Below are 22,713 nucleotides of genomic sequence, written 5' to 3'. Positions count from 1 at the left end.
TCATTGTGGATTTCCCTTTCTCGCCACCTTTCCTTCCCCGGTGCCAGTTATAACTTGGAAATTCCTGGCTTTGGTCACTTGGTGCCACTAAAGCATAAACGCGAGGTTATTGTGCAAGATGAATTTTTCCTACTGCTCAATGTGTCTGAGCCCAAAATGAAAAAGAAGGTTGAAACCTTCCAAATGTCCTCTCCAGAGAGAACCAAGAAGAACTTGCCAGGACAAGTGACCTCTGAGGAAAAAAAGGAAACATTTGCAAACATTTTTCTTGCTCCACACATTCCTTCTGGCTTGCTACAATAATATTGAGCAATCCTTACAATTTTCAAGTGACTGTTATTATTATTATTATTGTTACCACAGACAACTCAGAAGGGAGAGGGTATAGGAGAAATGAGGGCTCTGCCAGCGTGGTTTATCATTGTCCATATCCACAATCACTACTCCTATCAATCGCCTCTCTGAATCCGTATCGCCACAGGAATATTTTGGGAGCGATAGGAGTTCATCTTGATAGTTAATAGGAGTTAATAGCAAGAGGAGTCAACCTCACCCACCAATAGAAAGGGTAATAGCTTTGGACATACCAAAGTAGTTTCAAAAAACTGACTCAGAGCTGCCGTAGCATAATCCCATGCTCAGAACAGTCTCTTGGTTTGGATTCGAAACTGGCTGTTCTTCCAAAGTAGCAAAAATAGTGAGTCATCACTTAGCGGCCAGAGTATATTTAAAAAAAAATGGCTTACATTCTCTTGTTCTAACCATAGGATGGATTTCTGCAGTCTCAGAAAAGGAGTCTAAATACTACGCACTTGATCCACCACATTCCTTTAAGTGACCACAGCTCGAAAGCTACACCTGGCTGTTCTTGGAATCAGTTGTGACTCTTGAGCCAGAGATAGGGTGGTAGAAGCATTTAAAACCTCTTCTGCCAAAGTGGGAAAACAGGTGTGGGTTGAATCTCCCCTCCTCTGCACACAGTAAGCGCTCAATAAATACCATTGAATGAATCTCCCACTCCGCTTAGTGTTGGCACAGGGTAAGCACTTAAATACTACAGTTAGTATTACTGTTATGATTATTTTAGGTTAGATCTGAGTCTTTTCCTCAAGGACCTTCATTTGACCTAGAAATGAGGTTAAAGGTATTTCTAAAGTACCAAAATACAGTTTGCAAAATTCGGTGGACAGGAGGAGAACTCAGAAAAAAATGAACTTTCAGGAGTGGAGTTTGTTAACAAGCCGCGGAAACGTCCAGAATCTTTTTCTCAAGAGATGCTGGGTAGGCTCCATAATTTGCCATTTATATCTTATTGGATTTTCAATTGGGGGGGGGGGGAGGATGTTATTTTAAACAAAAAAGATACAGAATCCCTCCTGAGGGATCCCTGAACTGATGTCTCACAGCTTTGTGTCATCACTAAAGGCAGCTGAAAGAGGAAACCGTAATGGAATCATTGGAGCCTGAGGTGTCTCTCTTCAACAGAAAAGCCTCTTTGTGGGGTCAGAAAAGGGAGCCCTATTTTACAGCAGGAACACCCACCAAAACATTCAAAAATCACTTCCAGTCCAGGAAATACTGAGAACATAGCTGCATCTGAATAGAACCCTAGGAGCAGTTTTTTGTTTTAAAATTGGGATGGCATTTCCCCTCCCAACTGACTCAAACTGCCTTATACTGAAGGGATCTTTGCGAGACTTGTCTTCTTTAACAGACTCAACTGGATTTGCCATCTCATTTCAAACACATTATGCTTGGGCTTTTCTTTTTTTCTGGTATTTAAGTGCTTACTATGTGCCAGGCACCTAGATATCTGTTGCCGAATTGTACATTCCAAGTGGTTAGTACAGTGCTCTGTGCATAGTAATCGCTCAATAAATACGATTGAATGAATGAATACAAAGCGCTGGGATCGGGCACAGTCCCTATCCCACGTAGGGCTCACAGTTTTAATCTCCATTTTATGTAGGAGGTAGCTGAGGCACAGAGAAGTTGTGACTTCCCCGAAGTCACACAGCAGACAGGTGGCGGAGTCTGGATAATTAATAATAATAATTGTGGCATTTGTTAAGCACTTACTATGTGTCAGGCACTGCAATAAGTGTTGGGGTGGATACAGGCAAGGTTGGATACAGTTTGGGGTTCAAAGTTTCAATCCCCCTTTTACAGAAGAGGTAACTGAGGCACAGAGAAGTGAGGTGCCTTGCCCAGGGTCACACAGCAGACAAGTGGCAGAGCCGGCATGAGTATGCAGATCCTTTTGATTCCCATGCTCTATCCGTGAGGCCAGGGTGCTTTTCTTATTAGAACCGACCAATATAAAGAGTTGGAAAGCTATAAGTAGGGCCTTATTCTGATTTCAGGTTTGAATTGCTCCCTTTCCCAAGAGCCCCGGGCTAACCGATGCCCGTGGCCACCAGCTGACACGCCTGGAATCGCAGGCTGATGCCCCGAGCAGTGTCTACCAACAGTATCGTACTCCCCTAAATGCTTAGTACGGTGCCCCGGCCAAAATGAGTGCTCAGTAAATACCATTGATTGATTGTGGAGGTGATGTTGTCCTCTCTCAGCACATAAGACAGTGCCTGGCACATAGTAAGCGCTTAACAGATACCATAATTATTATATTACCAAAAAAGTGCTCAGTAGATACCATTGATCGATTGATTGTGGAGGTGAGGTCGTTCTCTCTCAAGCGCTTAAGTCAGTGTTCCGCACAAAGTTAGCTCTCAATGAATACTACCGATTGATTGTGGAAGTCGAGGAGGCAAGTGAGGAGATTCTCCTTCAGACCAGTTCCTTATGGCCAGCACTGGATAAGTAGGGGGTCCCTGGGGTGAACCCACTTCCAAACAGGGCAGGTGGGCCCAGAGGTGGGAAATACTTATCCCCTCAACTCCAGACTGTAAGCTGATTGTGGGCAGGAAATGTCTGTTATATTGTTATATTGTACTCTCCCAAGCGTTTAGTACAGTGCTCTGCACACAGTAAGCTCTCAATAAATACTACTGAGTGACTGATTGACGGACTGGTAAAGTAGAGACCTCTCCTCCCATTTCCCCCCACCACACACACTGCACTTTTCACTCCCGTAGGCCCCTCACTGGATTTTTTTCCCGATTGGCCCTCAAACTTTGACTGTCACGGACGGACTAGTTAAGGGTGGCCCACCGCCCAGTCAGGGTCCCAAAGAATTGCCCTGCCTTCACCCCATCTTCTGCCACCAGTCCATTAGTTTCATATGGTCAGGATGCCAGAAAGACTGAATATGTAATTGTATCTCAAGACGTGTTCCTCCCGCATTACTTTGGTTTCGTGTTTCCATTCTAAAAATCGGATTAAGACTTGAAAGGGCAAGATTCTGACCTGTATCTTAGTTTACCTTTTCTTTTCCCCCTAGAAAGAAGGAAACTTCTCAGGGTGTTGATGTCGAAGACCTACTGGAATCGTGTCCAACAGCTGCCTGGCCCAGTCAATCCAGTCCTCAGGAAGAGTGAGTGGCGATCAGCACCTCTGTGTAGAAGCGGTTGCTTTTTTTTTCAGGGTATTTGTTAAGTGCTTACTATGTGCCAGGCACTGTATTAAGTGCTGGAGTAGATACAAAGTTAATCAGGTTAGTCGCGATCCCTGTCCCACGTGGGGCTCACAGTAGGAATCCCCATTTTACTGATGAGGTAACTGAAGCACAGAGAAGTGAAGGGACTTGCCCGAGGTCACCCAGCAGACAAGTGGCCGAGCCAGGATTAGAACCCAGGTCCTTCTGACTCCCAGGCCCGTGCTCTATTCACTAGGCCACGCTGCTTCCCGATGGCTAGATCCCTGGTTGGGGAGTTTATGCGAATCGTCCAGTGGGTCTGACCGTAATTGCTTTAAACATTTCCCCAAACACTGAGCTATTTGTTACTAATCTTCTGGGAGCTGGGACTCCAAATGGAGTAGCAAAATGGGTCTTGAGAGGATACTCCCCTGATCCTTGAGCTTGGCCGTCGTCATTGTTCAAGACGAAGCAAGGTAAATTCCACTTCACTCAAGAGCTGCAGCGGTGACTGCCAGGGGAAAGCTTGAAGGAGCTGGGAGAAAAAGGGAATACCTAACATTTAGATATTACTCGTTTATATATTGTTTTCATTTTCCCAAAGCGCTTTCACATTAATTATCTCATTTTAGTCTCACTGGGAAGTAGAGGAGGTGTTTTAATCCCCGTTTTCCAGATGGGGAAATGGAGGAACAGAGATGTTAAGTGACTTGCCTGTGTGGTCACACAGCAGACCGTGGCCAAGCTGGGACTAGAACCCAGGTCTCCTGACTCCCAGACCCATGCACTTTCCACTGGATCATGCTGCCTCGTGGGAGATGCCTCATGGCCCAGAGAGGTTAAGTGACTTGCCTGTCGTCACACAGCGGACTGTGGCCAAGCAGGGACTAGAACCCAGTTCTCCTCAGAGGACCTAGGTTCTAATCCCAGATCTGCTACTCACCTGCTGTGTGACCCTGGTCAAGTCATTTGACTCTTCTGGGTTTATTCTTATGATTATTATTTTTATGGTAAACACAAGAAATGAATATGATTTCCTATGGCTTCCCCATTTGGCTCTCCTCCTCCCCCCGCCTCATAGTTAGGCCCGTACAAGAGGATATTGAGAGAACTGAAGTCTAACCACGGGAGACTAATCTTGGGCAACCACGGCAAAACATGCATCCCGGTGGTTTTTTCCCATAGTGTGCAGGAACGGGCCAGCTCCTCCGCCAGCCAGAACAGCGCGGTCATAAACGACCGGCTTCAGGAGCTCGTGAGGCTCTTCAAGGAGAGGACGGAGAAGGTGAAAGAGAAACTGATTGATCCGGATGTCACCTCTGATGAGGAAAGCCCCAAGCCGTGTGAGTGACGACTGTGTTCCCGATTAAGGAGGGGGATTTGTGGAAGGGGAAACCCAAGCCTCAGATTGAGGAAAGCAAAGACCAGAGTTTCGAGTGCCTCTAGTGTAGAGCCCCCCACTTACGGTCAGGGCAGTGTGCATCAATGAAGATGGCACCACCATCCTTCCCGTCTCGCAAGCCCGTAACCTTGGCGTTATCCTTGACTCCTCTCTTTCATTCAACCCACATATTCAGTCCATCACTAAATCCTGTCAATTTCACCTTCACAACATCGCTAAAATCCGCCCTTTCCTCACCATCCAAACTGCTACCCATCACTTATCCTATCCCATCTTGATTACTATATCAGCCTCCTTGCTGACCTCCCCGCCTCCTTTCTCACCCCACTGCAGTCCTTACTTCTGTTGCCCAGATCATTTTTTTACAGAAACATTCAGGCCACGTCTCCCCACTCCTGTAGAAACTCCAGTGATTGCCCATCCACCTCCGCGTCAAACAAAAACTCCTCACCATTGCCTTTAAAGCAGACAATCACCTTGCCCCTTCCTACCTCACCTCGCTTCTCTTCTATTACAACCCAGTCCATAAACTTCGATTCTCTAATGCGAACCTTCTCACCGTACCTCCATCTCATCTAACTCCTACCCCTTGCCTCGAATGCCCTCCCTCCTCATATCCAACAGACGAATTACTCTCTCCCACTTCAAAGCCTTATTGAAGTCACATCTCCTCCAAGAGGCCTTCCTTGACTAAGCCCTCCTTTCTTCTTCTCCCTCTTCCTTCCGCATCACCCTGACTTGCTCCCTCATTCATCCCCCTCTCCCAGCTCCACAGCACTTATTTACATATCCATAATTTATTATATTAACATCCATCTGCCACTCTGGACCAGGCAGGAAATGTGTCCGCTTATTGTTTCACTGTTATACTATACTCTCCCAAGCACTTAGTATAGTGATTTTTGCAAAGTAAGCACTCAATAAATATGATTGAATGAATGAATGAATGACTCCCCGGCCCGTGCTCTTGCCATTAGGCCACTAGTGACCTCTAGGCCACACTTCTTAAAGCCACGTGCAATCTGCTCAGGCGTGTTGTGCAAATGACCAATCTCTGGCACACTGAATTCCACAGTTTGACTGCTATCGATATCTCTGGCCTGTAAGCTCCTCGTGGGCAGGGAACGGATCTTCCAAATCCGTTGTATTGTACTCTCCCGAGCACTTAGGACAGCGGTCTGCACACACAGCGCGCTTTCGATAAATACCGCTGATTGATATTTCCCACAGCTCCGGCCAAGAAAGCTCCAGAGCCTCCACCTCCAGAGAAAGAGGCTGAAGCGGAAAAGGCCGAAGAGGACCACTACTGCGATATGCTGTGCTGCAAATTTAAATGTCGGCCTCTTAAAAGGTACCAGTTCCCAAAAAGCATCGACCCGCTCACCAGTAAGTATCTTACGGGAAAGACGTCTCTGATTTGTCCGTGGATCCGGGCCTCCATTAATTAGGAGGAAGGGGGAGTTTGGGAGAGGAGGAGGAGGAGGATAAAGAAAGTGAAAAAAGTAAAGGAATCAAGGGGAAGTGGTAATTATTGCTATGCCTGTGGGGCTTGTGGTTTTCTTTAATAGGAGTAGAAGCCAGTTACAAATTCTGGGAGTGTCAATCAATCAATGAATAGTATTTGTTGAGTGCTTACTATGTGCAGAGCACTGTACTAGGTGCATGGGAGAATATGAGGCAACAGAATCAGCAGGCACATTCCCTGCCCATAATGAATTTACCGTATAGAGGACTAATACCAAATGAACCCTCTTTGGCAATTTCTAGCACCTTTTAGATGCTTAATCTAATGGACGGGGTGGGTGCTATTCACACACCCCATCGATTGACACCCCCCTCTAGACTGTAAGCACCTTGTGGGCAGGAAATGTGTCTGTTTGCTGTTGCACTGTACTTTCCCAAATGCTTAGTACAGCACTCTGCATATAGTAAGCTCTCAATAAATGCTATTGAATGAATGAATGAGTGAATCCCTCCTGTGACCTTAGAGTCCACTGGCTTTTGTTTCCACCTCAGACCATTACTGGTGATGATGATGATGTGATATTTGTTAAGTGCTTACTATGTGTCAGGCATTGTACTAAGCTCTGGAATGGACACAAGAAAATCAGGTTGGACACGGTCCCTATTCCAGGTGGGGCTCATGGTCTCAAGCCCCATTTTACAGGTGAGAAGTGAAGTGACTTGCTCAAGGTCACACAGCAGACCAGCGGCAGAACTGGGATTAGAACCCATGACCTACTGACTCCTAGGCCCATTCTCTTTCCACTACGCCGCATTGCAGTAGACCTCTGTGCTGGAAGCTGAAATACAATTCCGCGGGGCCTGGCTACTCTTGTTTGACCTGTGCTCTGTTCTCTTTAGATCTTATATACATCCTGTGGCTGTTCTTTGTGGTTTTGGCCTGGAATTGGAACTGTTGGCTGATTCCAGTCCGCTGGGCTTTTCCATACCAAACCCCTGACAATGTCCATCTCTGGATGCTAATGGACTACTTCTGTGACTTCATCTACTTGCTGGACATGACTGTCTTCCAGACCCGACTGCAGTTTGTCAAAGGAGGAGATATCATTGTGAGTAGTGGTCCAGGAATGTTTCTACGGGAACTACGGTTTCTCTCGGTTCCGCTGGCCATTTTCTCGTGCCCCCCCCCCCGGTAAGGCTTTCCGTGACCGGAAGGAGAAAACCAAGTTGGAGATAAGGGTGGTTACAAATAATACAGCTACATGCTGTATCCGTTCCTTTGGTTATTGGTGCAGAAGAGCTTTTAAAAATCTTGATTTTGCACTTGTCAGTTTTTGGAGGGAAGGCGCTATTAGACCCTCAAGAAATAAGTGCATAACAATAATGAGAGTACTAATAAATTTGATGGTATTCAGTAAGTGCTTACTATGTGTCAAGCACTGTGTTAAGTGCTGGGGTAGATACAAGATAATCAGGTCCCACATGGGGCTCACAGTCTAAGTAGGGGAAAGAGAACAGGTATTGAATCCTCATTTTGCAGAGGAGCAAACTGAGGCCCAGAGAAGCAAGTGACTTGCCCAAGATCACACAGCAGATAAGTGGTGAAACCTGGATTAGAACCCAGGCTTTTCCCCAGATTTTTAATCCCATTTACTCAGCCATGCTTGCTCGGTGACATAATGATTGCGGCGTTTGTTAAGTGCTATGTGCCAAGCACTGTTCTAAGCTCTGGGGTAGATGTGATTATTTCATTCATTCTTTCAGTCATGCTTATTGTGTGCAGAGCACTGTATGAAGCGCTTGGGAGAGTACAATAGAACAATAAATAGACACAGGTACAATGTAAACAGGTCAGACACAATCGCTTTGACATCATCTTTGTAAATCTCACGGCATCCATCTGAACCATTTAAAGGAGAGGAGCCTGTGAGAAACAGTAAAAGTCTAGGGAGTATTAGACTTCTCTCTATGCCTCTTCTAACAGACCGAGAGAACTAATTCTCACAGATGTAGAGAAGCAGTGTGGCCTAGAGGAAAGAGCACGAGCCTGGGGTCAGAGGACCTGAATTCGAATCCCAGTTCTGCTACTTGTCTGCTGTGCGACCTTGAGCAAGTCACCTCACTTCTCTGTGCTTCGGTTCCCTTTGCAAAATGGGGATTCGATATCTGTAGTTCCTCCTACTTAGACTGTGAGCCCCATGTGGGGCCTGATGATCTTGTATCAATCCTGGAACTTAATACGATACTTGGCACATAGTAAGTGCTTAACAAAAATCACAAATATTGATATTATATATAATGTGATATTCTTTGTTCTTTTCTCCTGCAGACTGATAAAAAGGAAATGAGAAACAACTACTTAAAATCACGACGCTTCAAGGTGGGTACTTGCATTCCCATCTTTCTGTGCACTGTTGCTGGATGCCTTTTTTTAAAATGGTATTTGTTAAGCACTTTCTAAGTGCCAGGTACTGTACTAAGCACTGGGGTAAATACAAGCTAATTGGATTGGGTTCAGACCATGTTCCCCATGGGGCTCACATTCCTTCATTCATTCAATAGTATTTATTGAGCGCTGACTATGTGCAGAGCACTGTACTAAGTGCTTGGAATGTACAATTGGGCAACAGTTAGAGACCATCCCTGCCCAATAATGGGCTCACAGTCTAAACCGGGGAGACAGACAGCAAAGCAAAACAGAACTAAACAAAACAAGGCAATCTCATCAAGATAAATCAAATCTTGGAGATATACTCCTCATTAGCCAAATAAGTAGGGTAATAAATGATATAGACAAATATGCACAGTGCTGAGGGGTAGGGAAGGGGGAAGAGCAGAGGGTGGGAGGGTGGGGAAGGTGAGAAGAGAAGGATCACACATGAGGTAACTCAAGCCCAGAGAAGTGAAGCGAGTGGCCCAAGGTCACGGAGTAGACAAGTGGTGGATCCAGTAGTAGAACTCCAATCTTCTGACTCCCAGGCCTGTGCTCTACCCATCAGGGCACGCTGCTTCCCGATGGCCAGTCCTCCATTTCTAGGAGGCTCCTTATATTGAGTCTCCTTATATTCCAGGTGTTGCCGGCACAGTTGGATGACTGTTGCTGGCCACACTGGGAATTCCCAGCCCTGGCCAATCAATCAGTCATATTTATTGAGCCCTTATTGAGTGTGTGCAGAGTACTGTACTAAGAGCTTAGGAGAGTACAGTACCCCAAAATTGGTAGACACGTTCCCTGCCCACATCGAGCTTACAGTCCAGAGGCCAATGCTGCAGACGAGGACTCCTTCCTTCCTCTTTCTTTCCAATGGCGGCAGGAGCAGCCTTGGTTGGAAGCATCCGTCCTCCCATCCTGGCCCAGTGAGACCCTTAGAGACTCCACTTTAGGCTCTGACGGACCACAGAAGACGATCTTCTGGTCATATTTTTTTTTAATGCTAAGCACTTACTATGTGCCAGGCACTGTATTAAGCACTGGGGTAGATGGGAGATAATCAGGCTGGACACAGTCCGTGTCCCACATGGGGCTCACCATCTTAATCCCTATTTTACAGAGGAGGTAACCTAGATGCTAAGAATAATAATAGTAATAGGGCAGAGAATGAATCTGTTTTGTGTTGTACTCTCCCAAGCGTTTAGTGCGGTGCTCTGCACATAGTAAGTGCTAAATAAATAGGATTGAATGAACGTTTGGATGAATAATAATAATAACAGTAAATCGTGTCTTTGTTAAGTGCTTACTATATGCCAACCACTGGACTAAGCACTGGCGTAGTTACAGGGTAATCAGGCCCCCCATGGAGCTCACAGAGGGAGAACAGGTATCGAATCATCATTTTGAAGATGAGGGAACTGAAGCCCACGGAAGTTAAGTGACTTGCCCAAGATCACACACAGCAGGTATGTGGTGGAACTGGAATTAGAACCCAGGTCCTCTAATTCCCAGGCCTGTGCTCTTTCCACTGGGCCACACTGCCTCTTTTCGGTGTTGCTCTTCTATAGCAATACCGTCTGCCACTTCCAGGGGTTTGGAGCTGGGCCCGAAACGAAAATAATAATGTTGATCTTTGTTAAGCGCTTACTCTGTGCAGAGCACTGTTCTAAGCCCTGGGAGAGATACGGGGTCATCAGGTTGTCCCACGTGAGGCTCACAGTTAATCCCCATTTTACAGATGAGGGAACTGAGGCACAGAGAAATTAAGTGACTTGCCCACAGTCACACAGCTGACAAGTGGCAGAGCCGGGATTTGAACCCATGACCCACATTGCCCTGTCCCTGGTCAGTTTCCCAGTTTCATCTTGCTGTCCCTCCCTCAAGCCACCCCAACCAGCCACTTTATTCATGCTCACCCCTCTCCGAGCCCTTCTTTCCTGGAACGGAAGAAGAAGTTGTTCATCAGAGTAGCCAATCTGGGCTGCCCGTTCTAGCGGTGAGGGGCTGGGAATCAAGGCTAGCGGACCCAGATATCTTGGATTCCCCCTCTCCCCTCCTCGCTTCAGTGTCCCCCCACCCTCAGCCCTTAGTGGGGAACCTGGAAGTATGGTGGAAATAGCACGGGCCTAGGAGTCGGCACCTGACTTCTAAATCCCAACTTCGCCCCTTGCCTGCTGTGTGACCTTGAGCAAGTCATTTTATTCATTCGATAGCATTTACTGAGCGCTAACTGTTTGTACAGCACTGTACTAAGCACTTGGGAGGATACAATATAGCATTCCCTGCCCGCAGTGAACTCACTCTGCGACTCATCTGTAAAATGAGGATAGAGTACCCGTTCACCCTCCCTCATGTGAGCCCCATGTGGGACAGAAAGTGATCTGATTATTTCTCAGTGTTGACTTCAGCACAGTGTTTGGCATAGAGTAAGCACTGTAAAATGTCACTATTATTATTATGGGGTAGAGCCAGTTTCACCTCTCAGGGTCGCACCTGGAGAGTTTCCAGTCCTCTATCAGTCTGGACTATGGGAGGGAGAGTCGAGCAGAGGCCGACCCGTTCCATTGCTAGCTTGGGCAGTGGCTAGTGAGTGGAAGGGAATCTGCTGCAAGTCGAAACTCACCCGTGGTGGGCAGCAGCAGCATGGGAGAGAATCCAGAGTGGAAACTCAAGTTGACTGTGCAGAAGGAGGCCATGGTCAACCACTTCTGTATTTTTACCAAGAAAACTCTGTGGAGCTTCTACCAGAACAATTGCAGGTGGAGGTGGGGCGTTCTGGGAGAGATGTGTCCACCACGTCGCTATGGGTCGGAGATGATTCGACGGCATAAGACGGGACCAAAAGCCAGTTAGTTACTTAACTCGCTAGAAGTCATAGCATTCAGCGGCCTGCAAACTTTTAGGTTTTAGGGTTTCCATATCTGAGTAGGTTTGAAACACTCGATTGTCTCAGGAGAGCACTGACAAACAGTGCTCTTTCATTCATTCGATAGTATTTACTGAGCGCTTACTATGTGCAGAGCACTGTACTAAGCGCCTGGAATGTACAGTTTGGCAACAGATAGAGACTATCCCTGCCTATTGATGGGCTCTTCCTCATTACCTTAAAACGATTTTAGAGTAAATGTGAGACCGAATTTTAAATTGTGGACTCTGGAACCTTCGCAGAAACCAGAGCTGCAGAAGTTCTCAGTTAACTCCCTCCCCCTTCAAATCCCTCATTCCAGCCATGTCGCTGGTCAGAATTGCTTGGTAGAAAATGAAGCGGAGCACTGAATCCCAGCTTAATTTGGGCCAAAGAAGCAGTGTGGCCTAGTGGAGAGAGGATGGTCCTGGGAGTCAGAAGGACCTGGGTTCTAGGCCCACTTCTGCCACTTGTCTGCTGTGTGACCTTTCTGTGCCTCAGTTACCTCATCTGTAAAATAGAGATTAAAGCTGTGAGCCCCATGTGGGACAGGGACTGTGTCCAACTTGATTAGCTTATATCTACCCCTAGCACTTAGTACAGAGCCTGGCACGGAGTAAGCGCTTTAACAAACACCATAAAGAAAGAATTCACTGAAGTAACTATGACAAATGCAATATGGGGAATTCAGGGTAGGCATCTAGAAGAACCTTGGTTTATGAAAATCTGGGTGTGTGGGCAGTTATGTACAATCATCTCATGTGGAAATACTTCCTCAAAATATTTCTATCATTTGTGGATCATCCCACAAATAGGAGTGAGAGACTGTAAGGCTTGGAGTCACATAAACTAGCCATCATTTTTTCCCCTTTCTCTTTTCAAATGTGAATTTAGATGGATGCGATCTGTCTCCTGCCCCTGGATCTCTTATATTTGAAAGTTGGTGTTAAGCCTCTCCTACGTCTGCCTCGCTGTTTAAAGGTAAATTCAGAAATAAAAATCCTCTCCCTGAACCCCTCTCGTCCAAAAGTCCCAAAGAGCTTCGCACACACTGTCTGATTAATCGATCCATCAGTAGCGTTTAAGGAGTACTTACTGTGTGCAGAACATTGAATTGAATACTGGAGGAAAGCATAGTAGAATTAATAGACTTTTGAAGGCTTATTGAAGGCATATTTCTTCCAAGAGACCTTCCCTAAGCCCTCATTTTCTCTTTTCAAACTCCCTTTTGTTTTGCTTTTGCAGTTGAATATGCACCCTTGATTCCCGCCTCCCTCAGCCCCACAGCACTTATGTCCATACACATAATTTTTTTAAATTTATAGTAATGTCTATCTCTCCCTCTAGACTGTAAGCCCATTGCAGGCAGGGACCATGCCCACCAACTCTGTTATATTGAACTCTCCCAAGCTTTTAGAACAGTGCTGTGCACACAGTAAGTGCTCAATAGATACGACTGATCGATAGACATGATCTCTTCCCTCCATCTGGGGAGACAGGAACCTAAAATAGATTACAGGTAGGAGGAAGCGATAGAGTATTTGAGATATGTACAGAAGGGCTGGGAGGGGTTTTGGGTATTTAAGTGCTTAGGGAGTCACAGGTACTGAAGTGTCAGTAGCGGGAAATAAGGTGAGGAGATGAGAAATGAACTGGGAAAGACTTCCTGAAGGAAATGCAATTTCAGAAGGGCTTTGAAGATGGAAAGTGCTCTGCTCTGTTGGATATGAAGGAGCAAGGAGTTCCAGGAAGGAAGGAGGGCTTGGCCAAAAGGTCAGAGGTGGGAGAGATGAGAACCAAGCACAGCGAGTAGGTTAGCCTGAGGAGAATGAAGAGTGCGAGGTGGAATGTAGTGAGAGAAAAGCGTGGACAAATAAGAAGGTGAGAGCCGCCTGAGGTGGAAGGGGTAGATTTTGAAAGGCAGAAGGGAGATCCCCTCTCGAGAGATGGCTGAAAAAATTGAAAATGTGGATGTCGGGTGGAAGGAAGCTGGGAGGTGTGGGGAATATTTTTGGGAGCTTGCGTCTAGTGGTTTAAAGCCTGTTGTCAGGAGTTTCATTCATTCAGTCGTATTTATTGAGCACTTTCTGTGTGCAAAGCACTGTACTAAGCACTTGGGAGAGTACACTAGAAAAACAAACAGACAAGTGTCTGCTTGATGCAGAGAGGAAAGGGAATCCACTAGAAACAGCGTGGCCTAATAGAAAGAGCTCAGACCTTAGAATCAGAGAACCTAGGTTCTAATCCCAGCTCTTCCACTTGCTTGCTGTGTGACCTTAGGCAAGTCACTTCACTTCTCTGTGACTCAGTTTTCTCAACTGTAAAATGGGGATTCAGTACCTGTTCTCCCTCCTATTTAGACCGTGAGTTCAATGTGGGACAGGGATTGTGTCTAACCTGATTCACTTGTTATCTCTCCCAGCATTTAGAACAGAGCATGACAGATAATCAACACTTACCAAATACCATAAAAACAAAACAAAAGCAATTGGAGATTTTTGAGGAATAGGGAGAGTGATATTTTAGAAAGATGCTCTGGGCAGTCAGGTGAAGTATGAACTGGAGACAGGGTAGACTAGAGTCTGGTAGGCAGTGTTATGTAATTGATGTAATTGATGTAACCTGGACCAGCATGGGGGCCATTTGGATGAAGAGGAAGGGGCAGATCCGGAAAATGCCATGGAGTAAGAACTGACAGGATTTTGCAAAAGACTTGAATATGGAAGTTAAAAGAGAGGGACAAGACTAGAATAATACTGAGGTTAAGGGTTTGCGAGGCAAGGAGGATGGTGATGTCTATTGGGACAGGAAAATTAATTTGAGGAGAGGGCTTGGGAGGGAAGATGAGTTCAGTTTTAGAGTCATTGAGTCAGTGAGACATCCGTGTAGAACTGTCTTGGAGGGAGGAGGAAATGGAAGATCACGGAGGAGAAAGGACTGACTGGGCTAGGGAGGTAGATTTGGGAGTCACCCGCATAGAAGCGGGGGTTAAAGTCATCAGAGTGGATGGGCTTCACAGGGAAATGAGTGTAAATTGGGAAGAGAAGGGAATCTAGGAGGGGCTCATCCCTGCTGTACACTTCTTTCTTTTCTTTTCTTTTCTTTTTTAACTGTGTGCCAGGCACTGTACTAAATGCTGAAGTAGATACAAGCTATTCAGGAGGGACAAGGTCCATGTCCCACATGGGGCTCACATCTTAATCTCTATTTTACAAATGAGATACTAGAGGCACAGAGAAGTGAAGTGACTTGCCTAAGGTCACACGGCAGACAAGAGACAAGTGGCAGAGCCAGAATTAGAACCCAGGTTCTTCTGACTTTCAAGGCCGTGCTCTATCCACTAGACAACATTACTTCTCTGACTTACAAAGCTACAGGTGCCTAGATTCTCCCACTAGGTTGTAAACTCCTTGTCTACCCACTCTTTTCTACTCTCCCAGGTGTTTAGTCCAGTGCTCTGCATGCAATGTCCCATAAATAGTATTAATTGATTGACTCTTATTATAATTTTTTCCAGTGTGTTTATATTCTGTTTTTTCAGGTATCTGTGTTGGTTTATTTTGGAAGTGGATTTGATATTCAGGGAGGAAGGAGAAAAGGGGTTCCCCTGCCGATGCTGTTCCCCCAAACCAGACATTCTTTTTAAGATGAGTCTAACTTGTATATTTTGGGAAACAGGAATGGGACACCTAAGCCTGTGGCCCATCCCAAAGGAAAGGAGGGATAACCAGGAAAAACAAGTGAAACAAAGACGGAATTCCACTGGGTTGTATCCTCCCCACAGTTAACATAATTAATTCTCCTCTCAGGATAAAGGGGCATGAAGTCTCTTAATTACACGAGAACCTTGTGGAGCTCGAATTATAGAACTGCTTCAGAGATTCTGTTTTTTAAACGTTTACCGTTCAAATGAGGTGAAACAAGTTAGTAGTTGGAGCCTGTTAGAAGTCGGTGTGCATTGTACTCACGGAACCCCATTCTTTTCTCTAACAGTACATGGCCTTCTTTGAATTTAATAACCGTCTTGAAGCTATCCTAAGTAAGGCGTATGTTTACAGGTAAGCAACCACGTGCTGTGAATTGCCATTGCAGTCTTCAACCTAGGGCATTTTGGAAAAGAAAGTGGGACATAGGATCCCCTAATCATATCGTTTCTCTTTGCATCCTGTAGCCTGTAAACTCCTTGTAGGCAGGGATTGGGTCTTCCAACTCTGTTGTACTGTACCTTCCCAAGAACAACAGTGTTCTGCCTACAGTAAGCACTCAATAAATACCATTGATTGAATAAATGATTTACAGCCTCAATGTCCTAAAGTGGGTCCCTCTCCCAGAGGAAAATGCCCCCAGAAAAGCCTCTCTTGAAAGATTTTTTTCTTTTTTTTTTCTGAAGAGAAACATCCAGGCTTTGCCCGTTACGGCTTCCTTCAAATATTTTAAATAGAAATAAACCAACACATTGGGCAGCAATGTGGCTTAGTGGAAATAGCTGGGCCTGTAAGTCAGAGGACCTGCGTTCTAATTTCTGCTCCGCCACTGGTCTGCTGAGTAACTTTGGGCAAGTCTCTTTATTTCTCTGTGTCTCAGCTTCCTCATCTGTAAAATAGGGATTATTCATTCATTCAGTCGTATTTATTGAGTGCTGATTGTGTACACTGCCCTGTACTGATTAAATCCTACTCCCACCTTAAACTGTGAGGCCTATGTGGGACAAGGACTGTGAACAACCTGATCATTTTGTATCCACCTCAGAGCTTAGAACGATACTTGATACAGAGTAAGCGCTTAACAAGCTCCATAATCATTATTTTGACTGGAAGCTCTTTGTGGGCATGGGATATGTCTGTTTATTGTTACACTGTACTCTCCCAACCACTTAGTACAGTGCTCTGCACACAGTAAGCGTTTGGGAGCCAGGGAACATGGGTTCTAATCCCGGCTTCATGACTTGTCTGCTCTGTGACATTTGGCAAACTACTTCTCTGTGCCTCAGTTACCTCATCTATAAAATGGGAATTAAGACTGTGAGCCCCACGTGGGATAACCTGATTACCTTGTATCTACCCCAGCACTTAGAACAGTGCTTGGCACACAGTAAGTGCTTAACAAATACCATTATTTATGTATTTATTTTTAATAAATATGACTGACTATTGTTTTTTAGGCCTTTGCAGCTATTCTTCTTTCATTTTTGACCCCACGTCAGTTCTTTTTCCCTTATTAAGCACCTTGCAGCATTTCCACTTTCTGCTTCTCGTGTGTTTAATCAGTGTCACTTCTCCATTCCTCAGTTCCCTCATCTGTAAAATGGGGATTAAGACTATGACCCCATGTGGGTCAGGGACTGTGTCCAACCTGGTTAACTTGTTTCTACCCCAGAGCTTAGAACAGTGCTTGACACATAGTAAGCGCTTGACAAACACCATTATTATTCTTATTATTCTTCTTATTATTACATGTAGAGCAGTGAATTAAGGATATTGTGTTTTGTTTCCTTTGCAGAGTTGTACGTACCACAGCCTATTTACTCTACAGCTTACACTTGAACTCATGCCTATATTACTGGGCTTCCTCTTACCAAGGAATAGGCTCCACCAGTTGGGTTTATGATGGAGTGGGAAACAGGTGAGTCACTCTCCAAATTGAGAGTCTCGGTTCCAGGCCGCGGCGGTGCTACTGGGCAGAGTAGTTCAGGAGGCCCAAGACCTGCAGCGTGGCCTAGCGGCTGGAGCACGGGCCTGGGAGTCAGAAGGACCTGGGTTCTAATCCCACTCTGACACTTATCTACTGAGTGACCAAGGGCAAGTCACTTCACTTAACTATGCCCCTGTTCCCTCATCTGTAAAATGGGAATTAAGACCGCCAGCCCCATATGGGACGGGGACTGTGTCCAATCTGATTTGCTTGTCTCCACCCCAGCGCTTAGTCCAGTGCCTGGCACATAGTAAGCGCTTAGAAAACACAACAGTTATTATTATTCTGTATTCACATCTGCACCTACTTTTACTGGTTGCTGATATTGCATTTCAGAGGGGCCCTCCCCATTCTGACTTCTTTCGGCCATTTAAATGGCCATTTAATTTATCATTTTAGCCTGATAAAAGATGCTTCGGGATTCAAGGTAGCCAGTTCTGGATTGCTCTGGGGCAGGATTCTGGGAGTTCTGATAAAGCAGGAGGGTTATTCGATGGCAAACTAGCCTGGGACTTCTCAATCGCCTGACCGTGTCCGCCGTAACTGACATATTATATTTTTCCCTGGGTAATAGCTGATCAGATGGGGGCCAAAATTGCAAATAATATTTGCAATATTAAATAAATGTTTGCAATATTAAATAAATATTAGATAAGTATTATAAATTTATTCATTATTGTTTTATTTATTTTAGGAATATTTTATTATTTATAATTTAATATAATAAATATTAAATAAATATGTGCGATAGTAAATAATAGTAAAATAATTTACTACTGATAATAGTAAATTGTGGTATTTGTTAAGCGCTTACTATGTACCAGGCACTTTACTAAGTGCTGGGGTAGATACAAAGTAATTGGGTTGGATACAGTTCCTGTCCCACATAGGGCTCACAGTCTTAATCCCCATTTTCCAGATGAGGTAACTGAGGCACGAAGAAATGAAATGACTTGCTCAAGGTCACACACGCAATATTCTTATTGCTATTGTTCTTGTCTGTCCGTCTCCCCCGATTAGACCGTAAGCCCGTCAAAGGGCAGGGACTGTATCTGTTACCGATTTGTACATTCCAAGCACTTAGTACAGTGCTCTGCACAAAGTAAGCGCTCAAGAAATATCGAATGAATGAATGAATGAATATGTAGCAGAGCAGGGATTGGAAACCAGGTCCTTCTGACTCCCAGGCCCGTGCTCTATCCACTAGGTCATGCTGTAGCCTATATAATATTAATGACCCGGATCATCGGTATTATATATTCTCACACGCCTTTTCTAAACCTGCAGGGTTTAACTGACTGCTATTGCTTAAGTTGTGGATATGAGGTGGATTTGCACGGACAAGTCCCGCAACACTTGTTTTTCTGCTTTCTCACCTATATTATAGAATATAAAAAACTTATGAGCATAATAATAATAAGAAGAATGCTATTAATTAAGTGCTTACTATGGACCAAATGCTAAGGCTTATTATTATTATTAAGTTTCTGATTCATATCGACCCCATGGATGTACTTTCTCCAGAAAGTCCTGTCCTCTGCCATAATCCGCAACCTTTCTAATGGTTCTTCCATTATCGTTGCTGTGGTCTCTATGCATCTAGCTGCCGGTCTGCCTCTTCCACGTTTTCCCTGGACTTTTCTTAGCATTAGTGTCTTCTCCAAAGAATCAGTCCTCCTGATGATGTATCCAAAATATGCTAATCTAAGTCGAGTCGTTTGGCCTTCCAAAGACCACTTTGGTTTAATTTGCTCCCAAATCCATTTGTTTTTCGGGCAGTCTGTGGTGTTCTCAAAAGCCTTCTCCAACACCCCATTTCAAAAGAATCGATGTTCTCTCTATTCTGTTTTCTCACTGTCCAGCTTTCGGATCCATACGCTGTCACTGGAAACACCATAGAGTTGACAATTTGTATTTTTGCGGCAATTGTTACATCAGCACATTTCATGCCTTTTTCCAGGCTCTTCAAAGTGTTATTTCTTGGCTACTAGTTCCTTTATTATTTATTATTGATCCCAGGAGAGAAAAATGTGTCAGCTATTTTGATCTTCTCTCCATTCCACTACAAATGTGTTAAAACTTCCAGTTGTCATGATCTTTGTTTTCTTTATAATCTTTCTGCTCTGTTCCTTAACTTAATCTTAAATGCTAAGGAGGATACCAGATTATATCAGATCAAAAACAGAACCCACACGGGGCTCATAGTCTATGGGGGAGGGAGAACAGGTGTTGAATTCCCACTTTTGCAGTTGAGGAAGCTGAGGCACGGGGAAGTTATTAATAATAATAATTATTATTATAATAATTGTGGTATTTGTTAAGCGCTTACTATGTGCCAGGCACTGTACTAAGCTCTGGGGTGGCTACAAGTAAATTGGGTTGGACACAGCCCCTGTGCCATCTGAGGCCCACAGTCTTTATCCTCATTTTACAGATGAGGTTCCTGAGGCACATGGACTTTCTCAAGCCCACACAGCACACAAATGGCAGAGTCAGAATTAGAACCCAGGACCTCCCGACTCCCAGGCTGTGCTCTATCCACTAAGCCACACTGATGACCAAGGTCCTACACAGGCAAATGGCGGAGCCAGGTTAGAACTTAGGTCTCCTGCCCCCCGACCGGGGCCGTGGTCTTTCCCCAAGGCCACACTGCCCCTCTTCCTAGATCAGACCACCAGTTCATCCCGCCAATATTCCATCTCTGACAGTGGCAACAGGATGGTTGGAGGAAACCGTGGTAACACGGGTCCTCCTTGACCCCCATCCATCCTCGAGGTTCATGGTCTAACATCTAATATCCCTAAACCTTTCCCTCTACAGGTCTAAATTTCCCATTAACAGCCCTTTATGGCCCTCTTGTCCCTGAGCTTATCTAAACCTTTTTTGAACTTATTGATGCTTTTGGCCTGCACAACTCTCCGGGATCAGAAATTCCATACGCTTACTACCGCACAATGTGCAGGTATGTTTTCTTTTCCTGGGTTTGAACATGCCACCTTCAACGATCTAATCAGGCCGGATTTGCTGACCAATTTCACTTTCCACCCCTGTCCACCCCCTGCATGATGTTTTTGGATTTCTATAATCTCCCCTCTCAGTCTCCACAGTTTCAGGCAGAAGAATTCTACCTTTTTCTATGTATGATCAAGGGAGAGGCATGCCGATTTCCTTATCGAGGCGGAGAGCCAGCAGAATGCCCAGATAGGACAGTAAAAAGAAATCTGATCGAGCTTCTGTAGACATGGAAAACTTCAAATTTGGGTCACTCCAAAAGCTTGAAAACTTGAGAAACCAACTCATGAAAACATCTTGGGTAAAGTTACTCAATTAGCAGCGCTTCTTCTTGATTCACCTTCTAATCTTTTTCTGCCCCTCCCTGAAATTGACTTTTATTGTCTCTCGGGTCACAGGTCCCTGGTTTAGGACAGTCATTCTCCAGTGGAGAACTGGGCTCCAGAAAATGCTAAAGGCGTTTGAGGAGAGAAACTCTTCCACCTCAGGCTAAATTCAAATTTCAGCTCCCTGTTGTGGCTACATGTTATGCTATCGCCAAATTCGACAGGGCATTTGAGTCTCCTTTTAAAATATAATTAATAATTATTGTGATTACATTTGTTGAGCGCTATGAGCCAAGCACTGTTCTAAGTGCTGGGGTAGATAGAAGTTAATCCGATCAGACCGTCCTTGTCCCCCATGCGGCTCATAGTTTAAGTGGAAAGGAGAGCAGATATTTAGTCTCCGTTTTACAGATGAGGAAACTGAGACCCTGAGAGGTTAAATGACTTGCCCAAGGTCACACAGAGGCTCAGTGGCAGAGCTGGCATTATAACGCAGCCCTCTGACTCCAGTCCTGTGCTCTTTCCTTGAGACCGTGGTGCTTTTGGAGTAGACCCTCTGTATATACAACATAATCACTGTGATATTTGTTAAGCACTCACTGTGTGCCAAGCACTCTACTAAGTGCTGGGGTACATGTAAAATAATTAGGTCCCACGTGAGGCTCACGGTCTATGTAGGAAGGAGAAGAGATGAATGAATCTCTAATTTGCAGATGAAGGGACTGACATACAGAGATGTGAAGTGACTTGTCCAAGGTCACCCAGCAGACAAGTGGCAGAGTTGGAATTAGAACCCAGGTCCTCTGACTCCCAGGCCTGGGATCTACCCACTAGACCACACTGCTTTTCTGTATATCAGTGTATCACTACACACTGCTTTTCTGCATACATTGGGTACCTACTATAGGCAGAGCACTGCACTGGACACTTAGGAGAGCACAGTAGAGGTAAAATATACAATCCCTCTACTCACAAAGTTGGACCTGGGACAAGTCACTTAACTTCTCAGTGCCTCAGTTTCCTCAACTATAAAATGGGAAATAACTATCCGTTTTCCTCCCCTTTAAAATTGTGAGCCCTGTATGGGCCTGGCCCTGTGTCTGATCAACGAGTGTGGCTCAGTGGCAAGAGCCCAGGCTTGGGAGTCAGAGGTGGTGGGTTCCAATCACGGCTCCGCCACTTGTCAGCTGTGTGACTTTGGGCAAGATACTTAACTTCTCTGTGCCTCAGTTACCTCATCTGTAAAATGGGGATGAAGACTGTGAGCCCCACGTGGGACAACCTGATCACCTTGTATCTATCCCAGTGCATAGAACCGTGCTTGGCACATAGTAAGCGCTTTACAAATACCATCATTATTATTATTATTATCGTATCCACCCCAGTACTTAGCACAGTTGTTGCCTCTCAGTAAACATTTAATAAACATTAATATCATTATTACTTCTGTTATTAACCTCTGGTTTCAACCGGGCTCAATTTTAGTGCACTACGGTGTTTGAACAATGGGCATCACAGTGGTGTCCCAATTCCTGGGGTTCTAACGTGTATTTTTCTTTTTTAGAGTTGGCTGTGTTTTAGTTGGAAGTATGCAAGAGCGGTAGAAAAGTTGATGATTTCCCCCGAGACTTGCTGAAAATGTATTTTTTTCCCTCTCATAGTTATATTCGCTGTTACTACTGGGCTGTTAAAACTCTGATTACCATTGGTGGACTACCTGACCCTCAGACCCTCTTTGAAATCGTTTTTCAACTTCTGAACTACTTCACGGGAGTCTTTGCTTTCTCTGTTATGATAGGCCAGGTAAATGATTCATTCTTATTCCTTTATTGCAGCTTCATGTGGGTCTTTGTCCGGTTTTTATCGAGAGCCCCCTCAAACCGTTTGGACAAGAGAGTTTGTCTCTAATGAACTAACAATCCTCTGGTATCGCAAAGTGCCGATTTT

General features: G+C 44.9%; 1 protein-coding gene and 1 non-coding gene across 3 annotated transcripts in view; both read left to right on the top strand.

Moving 5' to 3' along the window:
* Window positions 1-22,713, top strand: part of CNGB1 (cyclic nucleotide gated channel subunit beta 1) — a 46,947-nt gene that overhangs the window by 12,121 nt on the left and 12,113 nt on the right. For both annotated transcript variants that reach the window (XM_039913585.1, XM_039913584.1), the window contains exons 5-13: window positions 3,401-3,493; window positions 4,721-4,878; window positions 6,168-6,323; window positions 7,302-7,510; window positions 8,731-8,781; window positions 12,632-12,718; window positions 15,731-15,795; window positions 17,237-17,359; window positions 22,428-22,569. In XM_039913585.1, coding sequence (XP_039769519.1) covers window positions 3,401-3,493; window positions 4,721-4,878; window positions 6,168-6,323; window positions 7,302-7,510; window positions 8,731-8,781; window positions 12,632-12,718; window positions 15,731-15,795; window positions 17,237-17,359; window positions 22,428-22,569 — 1,084 coding nt within the window. The remainder of the gene's footprint in view (window positions 1-3,400; window positions 3,494-4,720; window positions 4,879-6,167; window positions 6,324-7,301; window positions 7,511-8,730; window positions 8,782-12,631; window positions 12,719-15,730; window positions 15,796-17,236; window positions 17,360-22,427; window positions 22,570-22,713) is intronic.
* Window positions 11,308-11,445, top strand: LOC114815356. Its single transcript, XR_003763119.1, has one exon. It is a non-coding gene; the product is annotated as a small nucleolar RNA SNORA7 (small nucleolar RNA).

Source organism: Ornithorhynchus anatinus, chromosome 11 (assembly GCF_004115215.2).
Source record: "Ornithorhynchus anatinus isolate Pmale09 chromosome 11, mOrnAna1.pri.v4, whole genome shotgun sequence".
In the NCBI taxonomy this organism is placed as follows: Eukaryota; Metazoa; Chordata; class Mammalia; order Monotremata; family Ornithorhynchidae; genus Ornithorhynchus; species Ornithorhynchus anatinus.
This window is presented reverse-complemented; position numbering and strand designations above follow the sequence as displayed.